Source organism: Anomalospiza imberbis, chromosome 11, assembly GCF_031753505.1.
Source record: "Anomalospiza imberbis isolate Cuckoo-Finch-1a 21T00152 chromosome 11, ASM3175350v1, whole genome shotgun sequence".
In the NCBI taxonomy this organism is placed as follows: Eukaryota; Metazoa; Chordata; class Aves; order Passeriformes; family Viduidae; genus Anomalospiza; species Anomalospiza imberbis.
Window position 1 is genome coordinate 20,035,323 of NC_089691.1, and position 12,061 is coordinate 20,047,383.

The 12,061-nt window shown below is 41.8% G+C and overlaps 1 protein-coding gene across 1 annotated transcript in view; it reads right to left on the minus strand.

Annotated features, from left to right (window-relative positions):
- Positions 1–12,061, minus strand: part of CNTN3 (contactin 3) — a 97,457-nt gene that overhangs the window by 41,215 nt on the left and 44,181 nt on the right. The window contains exon 3 of the mRNA XM_068202314.1: positions 8,316–8,411. Coding sequence (XP_068058415.1) covers positions 8,316–8,411 — 96 coding nt within the window. The remainder of the gene's footprint in view (positions 1–8,315; positions 8,412–12,061) is intronic.

Below are 12,061 nucleotides of genomic sequence, written 5' to 3' on the forward strand. Positions count from 1 at the left end.
TCTGACTGGATTTGAATTAGCCAAGTGGGTGTTTCCAGAAATAAAGTTGGTAAGAAATGAATATTTCTTGATTTTGGGGAGCATGGAGCTGACTGAACAATACTTCAACGTTTAAAAGAACCCCAAAAATCCAAAAAAACCACAAACAAATAAAAAGAACCAACCATCAAAACATAAAGAACTTTCATGTCAGTCACTGATACCCCAAATCCCAATTATTTCATGCACTTCTCCAACTCTGATTTTACAACATTCTGTGGCAGGGACACAAGGAGAAGCTGAAATATCCTGGAATTTTTTGTCTCCAAATGGCTCTTTGCCTATCCCACAGGATGGCACGTGGCTCCTGGAAAACTGATTCCAAGAAACTAATCAAGACAGAATTTGGCAATGACAGAAAATGCAGTTAAAAACATGGAAATCCGCAGCAAACAGCTATTTTGAATGATCTACCTTAGGTTAAAAGTCATGGGAAAGTAACACTGATTTTGAGAGGATAATAACAGACTTCCTAATTGAGGCAGAAACCAATTAGTTCATCATTTGGCCCAATTTCAGCTCCAAGTGTGATGCAATGGCAGAAGAGGGAGCAGTTTGTGGATGAGCATCACTCACTCAGGAGGGAGGAGCTCGGAGAGCACACACTGAGCATTCAGGCTGGGTTTTGTGGGACAATCACCCACAAAAATGTCCATTTATCACTGCTGCAGCTCCGGCTCTCTGCACAGGAACCTCTGGGAAAGGGCAAACAAATTACCGACAAGCAGGAAATTAATTCATGGGATAAAAGGGCATTAAGGTCCCAGAGGATGCTCTGGGGTGCAAACTGTCCTCGCTCACCTCCCTGCAGGCAAATCCTCAGATTACACTGCTGTGGGACTGGGACAATGGAATGTGAGTGCTCCCAGGGGTAGAATTTGTTTTATTTTACATAAATTACTTCAAGCTTCTCCTTAATACTTTTCCTTTCTCACTTGGGCCAATTTTGCTGCATTTAGTTCACCACCTTGAGCACCCCAACCTGCCCTGGGCCAGCCCCCACCACCAGCTGCTCTGGGTGTTACCTTCCCCGTGCCATAAACCAAGTAACATCTCCCTCATTTCTTCTGGCAAATGTTAAAGGTTGCTTTCCAAATAAAAATCTTCTGCTCTGGAGGCGTAGGACAAGGTGTTTATGTGCTCCCATAACATATGTGTAAACTGGAGCTTAAAATGTCACGAGGTGCCTCTGTCAGATACGGCAGCATTTTGGCAATGAAAAGCCAGTTTAGAGTATTATTTGAGATAAATTGTACATAATTTCAAGGGTTTAGGGTATATTCTTGCACATATTCTATGCTCAGAAATTAAAAACTATCCTTGGTATGTGCAGCTGGGAACAACAAACCAAACCAAGGCTCAGACTGCATTTCCAAGGGGGATCCTGGGCTGTTGGCATTCAAGTAGTTCTATCACTGATAATGAAGAAGTCTTTAGCTGCAGTCACACTTCAGAGAACAAACGGGGTTGATATTTACTTTTTGTTCATGTTCTCTATATAAAAATAATGACAATTACAAAACCTCTATAGCAGGGCTTGAACTGTGGCCTCCAGGAGTGATGTGAGACAGTGAGATCTGCTTAAAATAGGTGCAATGTTTTCCCAAGCACTGAAATTTCATCTGAACTCTGCAGAAGAACTCTTTTCAGCTGAATTTTTGTTCATACCAAATGTAAACTGCGTGATGGGAATGCAAGCCCAGCCTATGGACAAAAAATGAAGAATGTATCCCCAGAAATTAATTTTATTCCAGAGTATAATGGCAACACTCTGATTTAAAACTAATGTATAACATTAATTGTTTTGGCATGAAAGGTGAATTATTTTATAGCTAAAATGTACCAGATCAATTTTCAGCCTGCTGTGCAGGTAATCAGGCATGCAACTTGTGTGTATGGAACAGCCCAGAACAATGAGAGCAGTGAGGCACAAACACACACGGTATCTTGCAATTCCAATCTACTCACTTAATGAGAATATTGAAATGTTTCTGCTGAAGCTGCAAGCTTTCTACTTCAGGCTAAAACCCGATATTCATTTCTGAATGAAACGGGGTAGGAGTGCACTTGTTATTTTGATTTTGGAGTGAGCTTCAGTTTGATGTAAAAACAGATGTAATTCTTCAAAAATACTGAATAGTAGGTGTTTTTTTTTTTTTTTGCTGTCCCCCAGCCCAGAGCACAGCCACGGAACTGGCCAAGAGGCCAAGAGGCCACAGGGACGTCACACAGCCACCGAAGGTCCCTTGTTCCCTACACTAAATAATTCCTGGAGCTTTTCTAAATCATCCCAAGCTGCATCACAAGCAAAGCTCACCACTGCAATAAAAGCACCGACATTTCTCAGCTCATCCTTGGAAAACAGATGCTCCAGGCTGGCAGCTGATTTCTTTATTAACACTAACCCCCTCCTGGTCAGTCCAGCCCCAAAGATTCCCTGGAGAAGGGCTCAGCACGTGGCCCTGCCTGCTGGCCAGGGACCATCAGCCAGGAGAGCTCTGAGCCTGACCATGCCTCTCCATCCCAAAGTGCTCCTCAGCTGGCAGCTGGAACACCCCTGGGTGCTCCCAGGGCAGCCCAGATGCTAATGAGAGCCTGACAGAACAGCTCTGCTGCACTTGGCTGCCAGGCCTGAATAAAAATCCCCATTCTGGCTCCCCTGGAGCTGTGCAGGAGACGGATTGGTTTCTCCTCATCACATTTCTGCACTAATTGTTCCAGACTGGCTGCGTCATTCCAAGAGTCCTGGCTCTGAGCACTGCTGCTCCCACTCTGGAAGCAGGCAGAAAAAAGTAAGAAAGTGCTTTAGGAAGCAATATGTAAATACATCCCCATTAGCCACATCCATTTCAAGTGACAAATTGTTCTTTTAATCACCTCCCTAGAACTTTGCATTTAATTGCTGAGAGCATTTCCAGAACTCTGTTGTGCTTTTTCAATAGCTGGAAGTATTTTAAATTGCTTTCTGCCTATAATAATTTTGAGGACAAAATAGGCGATAGTTTAGTTTATTGCTGAACTAAAATAAATCTGATTTCTTGTGAATGTTAAATATTAGGGACATAAACCAAGGGAAACTAATGGAAATAACCAGAAGTCAATTTTCAAAGTAAAGCACCAATATTTATACGTGGCAGCAGTACTTAGTGACACTTTCATTTGGTACTCTTGCACTCTTTTAAGAGAAGGTACTTGATAAAACCCTTGTGAAAAACAAAAATTCCTTTCAGCACTCTTGTTCCAAGTGCTGGGATCAGCTGTGTGCTGGGACTGCAGCCACCTCCCCCCTGCCTCCTCCTGATCAATTATCCTGTTTGCAAAGAAAAACCCAAATATTTTAGTAGAGAAGATTATAAAGAGCTGGAGGAGAAATATTCCACCGCCACAATTTAGGGATAAAAATAAACTTGGTGGAGAGCCAAATGCAGTTATTGTCTCCAGTTTTCTCCTTTTTTCCCCAAGGCAGAACTGAGATACCTGGGACTGTCTTTGTGAAAAGGTTCAACCTGTATTTTTTTCTTGCAATTTGATTCTTCCTAATCTACTTCTCCCTTTTTCTTTCCATCTCCCCATTCTTGCAAGAGATATCCCACAATGGAACGTGGAGTTAAAGAGCACTGTAAGATTTTGGGGTTAGAAACTGCTAAAAGCTTCTAAGGTTGTTTATCCACCTCTGTATCAGCTTAAAAACATGCACTATAAAGCAACTGAAGATGGTGTACAAATATATAAATGAGATATATTCATTTCAGCCTGGAACACAGGTTTATCAAAAGAAAAAAGTGCTTTGGAAAGACTGAATTTGACAAAGTGCACAGCAGAGTGTCTCTGCAGCACTGGTTTGGTACTGGTGGTGAAAATAATGCTCGGGCAGATAGAAATCACTGGAAGATCCAGCTGTGAACATCTATTATTTCCCCTCATATGGACAAACATAAGTGTCTCTCAGGTACCATTTGATTTCAAACTGTCAGCTGAAATTTGTGCAGATGATGATGATGACACCAGCAGGACTATTGAAAAATATGTTTTTAAATAAAAATGCCATTTCTCCTTGGCAGATTGAAACAGCACAGGAACACTATGGAACCATTTTCAAGGCCAATGCTCTTACAATATTCAAGGTACCACTCTCCTCAAAATACATTTTTGTGCAAGAAGCTCTGCAGGTGTGATTTATTGCTGATGCCCAGACATGTGTCACCCACAGCCAGCAATGACAGCAGGAAGCAAAGGTGCAAATCCAGGGTGGGGAAAGGCAGGTTTAGATGGGATATCAGGAATTCCTCCCTGGGAGGGTGGGCAGCCCTGGCACAGGTGCCCACAGCAGCTGTGGCTGCCCCTGGATCCCTGGTAGTGCCCAGGGCCAGGTTGGACACTGGGGCTGGGAGCAGCCCCATGGGGTGGAATCAGATCTTTAAGGTCTCTTCCAACCCAAACCACTGATGTGCAGTAGGACAGAAATCCTATTCTGGAGTTGCAGCTGTTTTTGCTTTAAAGGTATAAAATGCTTCCAAAGCCAAATACATAAAATTAATTCTTACAGTTCCCTGAAAATATGGCATGTTGTTATTCAAGAGCTGCAGAAGAGAAGCAATAACAGCATCCAAATATTTCTGGCATCTGAGACTCTTTCCATGCCATGTTATTCATGAAGCAGACCCTGCTGGAACTTGCAGGTCTCCAAATGGCAATGCAAGAGGCACGAGCAAAAATTTGCAAGTCTAAACACTCATTTGGAACAGACATGACATTATTCAGTGAAGGATTTGTCACAGCAAACACTGAGCAATAAACTGGGATCTATTCTTCCATGATCTAATATTATTTCCTATCAGCATGTCACAACTCTGACACAATATGCTGTGAGCTGAATTGATCCCTGCCCTTCAAATCCTGCCTCATTTATGGATTAAACCTACATTTATCAGGGAGTTGTATGAAGAGGGAGGACAAATCCTTGCTGCTTTATCCATGTAGGAACATCCCTGCCACACTGCATGAAACAGGAACACAGAGCACACAAGGCTAATTAGGAATAAAGCAGAATTTCCTTGCAATTTCCAAGCGACAATTTCATCAGCTCCACAAAACTTTTGTTATTTATTTAAGTTCTCTTGGGTTATGGTCACATTCCCCATGGGAATAATGCAGCAGGAAGTACACCAATGTAAAATAATGTTGTGTTTTTCCAGGCAAACTAAAATTTGTTGAAATGTTCAAATAACCATCAAGCAAATCTTCACTTCTACCATTAAAAATCATCATCTTTTTCTCTGTGTATAAAGCAGTTTTAAACCACCCCAGACAACACAAAAGGACCATGCCTCATTGCCTGCTCCTCTCTCAAAGAGCAGAAATACCTCATAAATCCAAAATCAATGTCAGCTGAGGAAAACTGAGTACTAAACAAATATAAATCACAATATACAAGAACAGAAATAACAGCTGAAGACAAGCTACACAATAATCACAATACAGTACAGTAGTAACAGGAGGTAAAACCCTACAGGAACTCAGATTTGCTTTACTGAGGGCTTTGTCACTCGTTAGATACCAATTTTGGAACAAAATCAGTAGCAGAGAAAAATCATTTTTAGATCTCCATATGTCTAGCTTTTCCCATTCTTGGCAGAATGGGCAAAAATTAGCATCCCATGAATGTTTTTTAACCAGCTGCACATTAACTGTGTCCAAGATTAAGTCTGGGATATTGAGATGTTTGTTGGATCGACAGCCCTTTAAAACCATTAAAGACATCACAGTAACACAGTAAAAAGTCAAAATAGCTGTAGAGATTTCAGTGCAATTTAAAGGTTGTAACAACTGAGAAAGTAGCAGGAGAGCTACATAAATCCATTTTTGATGTTATTTTACCTTTTGAGCATGTGGGTGAAATGATTTACTGATTTTTGGTGGCAAAAAAAGGGCATTTTAACAGGTTCCCTGCAACAGAATTCAAAGATCCAAAAGTACTGCCATGCAGAACGATGACAGATGACCATCTTAATTATCCAAACATCACTGCTCAATTATGATACAACTTAGAGTATTTAACATAAAACCAGCCTGGAAAAGAAAAATATTTGGGGGAAAAAGTCTTCACACTCAAATCCAGTCATTTACCAAATCTTCCACTCAGTAAATCCCAAACAAGACTGCTAAAAAAGGGAGTTTTATTAATTTCCAGAAAGGGGAAATGTGGTAGCTCTAAAGGAAGTATTGGAGCGCTTTGTGATTCGTAAATGGAGCTTCATTGTTGGTTTAATGCTGGATGTCCACAGCCCAGAGGAGCTGGAACTGCACACTCAAAAGGACAAAACCACTGCTAATTGCAGGAATAATCTGCTCCCTGTTGGAAAGGGACATTCGTATGACTTATGTAAATATCTGTGCCCAAGATAAGCAAAGAAAAAAATACGATAAATTGCAGAAGGGAAGCAATTTTCTTTTTCCATACTATGAGCTGGCATTTCTTTGGGGATGAGCATTGGTTCCTATTGTAACTGGGATGCTGTACACGGAGGAATAATCACTATTTAATCAAGTCTCTTCTTGCAAACTCTTTACAGAGAATGCAAGAAATAAGTGCAATTAAGTTAGCGAGCTCTTAGAAACTGCACAACACACCAGAAAACAAAAGCAGAGTATTTTGGGGGCTACAGGGGGAGAGGAAACAAGCTGGTGGAGAAGGTTTTTAGAATTAGTACTGTCTGGAATTATTTGATAGCTCAGCGCAATAAACAGCGCAATAAACAGACTCCAAGTGAAAAAAAAATAGTCAGATCAGTGATCTGGAAAGGGCTGAACAGCCCTCAGGCCAGGTCAGCTGGTCCTAAACCATCCCTGCTCTTCCTAACAAACCACTTCTGCTTCCTGGCTGGATGTTTTATCCCAGACCTCCTGCCCTGCATCCCACCCTGCATGTTTGATGTCACCTTGCTACAGCTTTATTTCAGTGAAGAAAGGAGAGGGGTATTTTTCCACCTTGCTTTAACAGTTTATCCTCCTAAAACTTTAACAGTTAATCCTCCAACTCTCAGATAGATTCAAGGATTTGAAATAATTCTGGTACCAGTTCTCAATCCCATTTGGTAATTCTGGGAGAGCTCAGCTCTGTTTTTGCATGAATACCTCAATTACTGCGGGGGTGTCAATCATCTCCCATCTGCTGCCTGCAAGAGGAATTCTCACCTCTTCCAACCACTGTTCTCAGCACCATGAGCACGTCTGGCATCACCTCCTGTTCCACACCTCAAACTTAACCTTGCCAGAATCAGGCAGCGTTGCCTCAGCTTGGCCATCACCTCTGGGTGTAAACCCACACACAGGACACAGCTGTAGGAACAGCTGGGGCAGTTCACGCCTTGGACTGTATCTAGAAGGAAGATGTAATCATTCTAGTTCTCACAGATAGCTGGGAGAATGACCCATTTCCTCAGCTGCTGAAAGACAAAGCTGTTGCAAGGCTATAAAGATGATTTAAGAGTATGTATCAGTTTAGAGGAGAAAAAATTCTGCAAGCTCAGACAGTTGTAAAATTGCCACTTTATGGCTGTGTCTGCTTGGACTCTGCCAAATTTATGAGGCCACAACACCTATATTATTGAATATAATGTCTAGCTTTTATTACCTTGTCTTTGCAATCAGATCTAATGTTTAACATCACAGCCCTTCAATAACGACACTCCGTATCAATTAAAAACCATAAAACCAGTCCCTTTCAGATATTACTTGAGGCTCAAAAGCAATTAGTCAAAGCCTGAAGATGTAGAATGAGGGAAGAAATGCAATTGCAAATTTTGGTCCACCAAGAATCCGTATATCCACGTTTCTCACCCTCTCAGTGCAGCAGTGGTTTAAATTACACAGCATCATTCCATCCCACCACAGAATGTCTCGACTGCAAGAACACAGGCAGACACCGGCACCGTTCAAGACAACCATTTACTCTCTGCTATTCTCTGCTCACAGGGAAAACTGGATTCATTGAGGCTCAGCGATTGTGAAATTGGGCAGAATGTAACTCCAGAAGATACTCCATTAATTAAAGGAAATCCCATAAAAATCAGACACATTAAGTGCACAGAAATTACTAGGAACGAGAAAGGCATTTCAAGATAAAAGTAAATCCTCTTAAATACTTCCCTCCCCCCTCCTTTGTTTTTAATTTCTTTCTCCCTGCTTTTACTTCAGAACTCAGATTTCATTATAATTGTGATTTTAGCCTTCCCAGGGATGCTGCCCAGCCCCACCACCCCGAGGGTCCCCCTTACCTCCAGCCCGGGGCGGGGTCCCACAGAGCAGCACGACCCCCTGGCCCTCGCGCACCGACACCGCGCTCCTCATCCTCGTCCTGGAGCTCTCCACATCTGCCAGGGGAACAGCAGTGAGCAGGACATCAGGAAACATCAACAGACAGGACACTGACACTCTGAAATCCTGGCACTCTGAAAACCTGACCTCCCATCTCTTGGTCTGCATCTGACACCGGCAGACTTGGCGCAGCCCTTGCAGAAGAAAAGGCTGCCTGGCATGAGGGGGAATGACAGAATTAGGGCTGAAGAGACCTAATCTGCAGTGAGATAACTGATCAGATCCTGTGGCTAATTTTGTTCTTATGCCTGGCTTCTGCTACCCTGACTTTGATAACCAAAAAGGAGCCAGTGACTTAAAAACAGGTCCTTAATCCACTGTTTCTTTGGAGATGAAGGCTATGATGAACACAGCATCAAGCTCCCACATCCAACATAAATAACATTAGTAACAGCTAGTCAGAAAACAGACAGGGATCCTTCCCAAGAGCAAGGAACCTCCTGGACCACAATCCTGCAGGAGAATCCCCTAGAGCATCACTAAGCCAGAGCTTTGCACCTCGGTGGGCTGAGCCAGTGCTCTGCTCTGACTGGCCTTGGGTCTCTGGAATTCTTTTAAGATGTGTAAGGATCACAGGACACCCTGAGGTGGAAGGGATTATTGAGTCCATCTCCTGGCCTTGCACAGGACACCCCAAGAATCACACACAGCACTGAACAGCAATTCTTGGGAGGAAGCAAACACATCAGTTTCCATAAATGTAAAAATTTTTTCATAAATTTATACTGGTTTTCCCTCTTCTTGGTGAGTCAAAACTGAAAAAAGTTGGGCCCCATTATACCCTTAAACTAAGCTGAATACAACATGTAATACAAGCCAAGATCAAAATCCTACAGTAACAAAAGCTTTTCCATAAATAAGCCATACGTTTTTCCATAACAGAACAGATGACAATGTAAAAAAAAAAAATTTGTTTACAACCTTGTAGAGGATGCTAAACTAACACAGCCTTTAAATAAGGCTGTCTTTATAACCAAGCATAATAGGAGCAGTGAGTTGACCAACAGCCGCTATTTCCCCAAAATACAGCATTTTTTATTACTGCAAAGCAACAGCTGCTACAGGGAGAACACTGAATAAGAGCCATCAGAATTTCAATGCTTCCTTTGAAAAATGCTGCAGTAAGAGAGCGATGTACAATCCTTTGTTAGTGCACTTGAAGTTCACAGGAATGTTTCTTAGGCTGTTTTCAGCTTCCCAAGTGAATTTCCACGCAGGTATCCTCAGAATAAACTCAGATCCTTTTGCTGGACATGACAGAGAAGTCATATACAACCCCAGCCAAACTCATTTCACTCAGGGATCAAAAGAGCACAGCCTTAAATTATCGTTTCAGGCCTTTCCAGCACCTTGCTCTTTCTCCCATAACATTATACATCCATCAGCTGCCCCAACACCATTCCTCAGAGCCATGGAAGGAAAAACCAGGAGCTGACAGCACCTCAGAGAACACACACTGCTCTGTTTCAGGATGAATCACACCCAAAGAATGAATATTTTACATAAAAAATCAATTCAGACCACATTTTGCCCTCTTATGTCACAACCATGAGAAGTCATAAATCTTCAATAATACCATTTCCATAACTGAAATTGGGGTTTTAAGCCCATACGTTCACTTATTGCAAGTACAGACCTTCAGAACATTCCTTGTCTTTGTGTTGTCCAACAAATCCTATGGGAAGGATGGGATGGGGCTGGGAGCACCTTGAGAAGGGATGTGGGACATGCTGGAGGATTGGGAAGGCAATCATGCCAGAGGTACCCACTGAGGACCAAACTCTGCAGTTTGGGCTGTTGTAATGTTGTAAAAATTGGAACTATTAAAAAGTGCTTGCAGCTGAAGACTGTTATCACAAAAAAACCCAGTTTTTGGGGAAACAAGAAGCAATGCATATCCATCCAAAAATGGAGAATACAAGCCATGCTACAGTAAAAGAATCATTTCCCACAAATTAGCAGGAAGCCCCCCGTCCCAACTTCCAGAGCAGCTCAACTACCAGACTCATCACACAGCTGCCAGAACACCAGCACTTAATTTCTCTACAAACTTCTGTATTCTCTTGTCTGGCAGGGCTTTGAAATGAATAATGAAAAATCAGCATGCAAAACAGGAGCAGGGCTCTTCATTAGCATTACACAGTGTAGTCCCCATCTCTGACCTTGGAGAGCACTGGCTGCTCCTGAACACGATGCTGGGCAGATTTTCAGGTGTTCCTGCAGCACATTCAGAGGACTGAAGGTCAAATCCAGGCATGTTTGGAAGTGTATCAAGAGTGATTGTTTATCCTTGAGCTTCTTTATTAGGTTTTTGTTTGATTTTTAATAAAGCCACTATCCCAAGCACAGTAACACCAGGGAGGAGAGCTGTGTCTTCTAAAAAAACTTAGTATTACATGAACTCATTGAGAAGGGACATTAAGTCCTCAGGGTAAATAAAATACCTTAAAAGGTGGACTAATAATGGCAAAGCTTGTTTACTTTTACAGATTGAACTTATCCCTCTGAAATCTCATCCTGCCGAAATGTCTCAATAGATAGAACTGAAAACAAAGACCAGAGATCAGGAGAGAAGATGCTTTGAGGAGTGGTGAGTCAGGACATGCTTTCCAGCACCCATGGGATGACAAGATCCCACTGATCAGTGAAAGAAAAGGCCAGAAACACATGAAGTGTTTCTGCATTTTATCTGCCGAACTAAAGACTGGTTTATTCATCAGCAGATCTTTAAAACTCTCTCAAACTGGTCACCAAACTGAAGTGCACTCATTAGTTTCTCTTGCCTTAATCTTTTCACTTCTTCCTTGCATTTATTACACCTCACTTCTAATCTCCTTTCATCTGAAAAGCAACTATTCATGGATAAAATTAACAATTTAATTACTTAACCCTACCAGGCAAAGGCTCTAATCCTGCCACTGAAAATATTCTGGTAAAAATGTTACAAAAATCCTGACTACAAGGGGAAAAAATCCAACATAAAAGCCAAGCTGGAACTGTAATTTGCAAATTAAATGTTTTTATTGCCTGTTTATAGTTTGCCATATAGAAGGAAGTTTAAAATTAGCATTTGAGGCTTTCTGACTCCTGAAACAGCATATTCTTCTCCTTTCCCCTGCTAATACATGTATTTGCCTCATTGCTTTAATACCAAGTCCATAAAGTTGTATCAACTGAAATATACATGCCACTGCAATAAAATGGAGAAAAAAACCCACAATTCAGCTTTGTTGAAAAGTCTTTGATTCTGCCCAAAGTGAGAACAAGAAAATGAGTTCCTACCCATGCAAAAAGATTGTGAAATCTGGATATTCCACTGGGTCCTCTCCTTTTGTTTAATAAGCCAAGTTTTCAGCCTCAAGCATTGAGACTCCAAGTGGCTGAGAAAGATTCCAGAATGTGGAGTGACAGTGATGCAAGTATCAAACCTCTAACAGCTGCACTGGAACACTCCTGTGATACTCAGGACAATCAAAGACAATTAAAGACATGGACGTGTGGATTCAGGAGGGGAAAACACGACCTGGAGCATCTCTGAAAGGTAAACAAGACTGAGAACGGGGACATTTTAATAAAAGAATAATTCAGAACCCATCTCAGACCCTGCTGACCACATTCACTGCGAGCACCTCCCAGATGTTTCTGT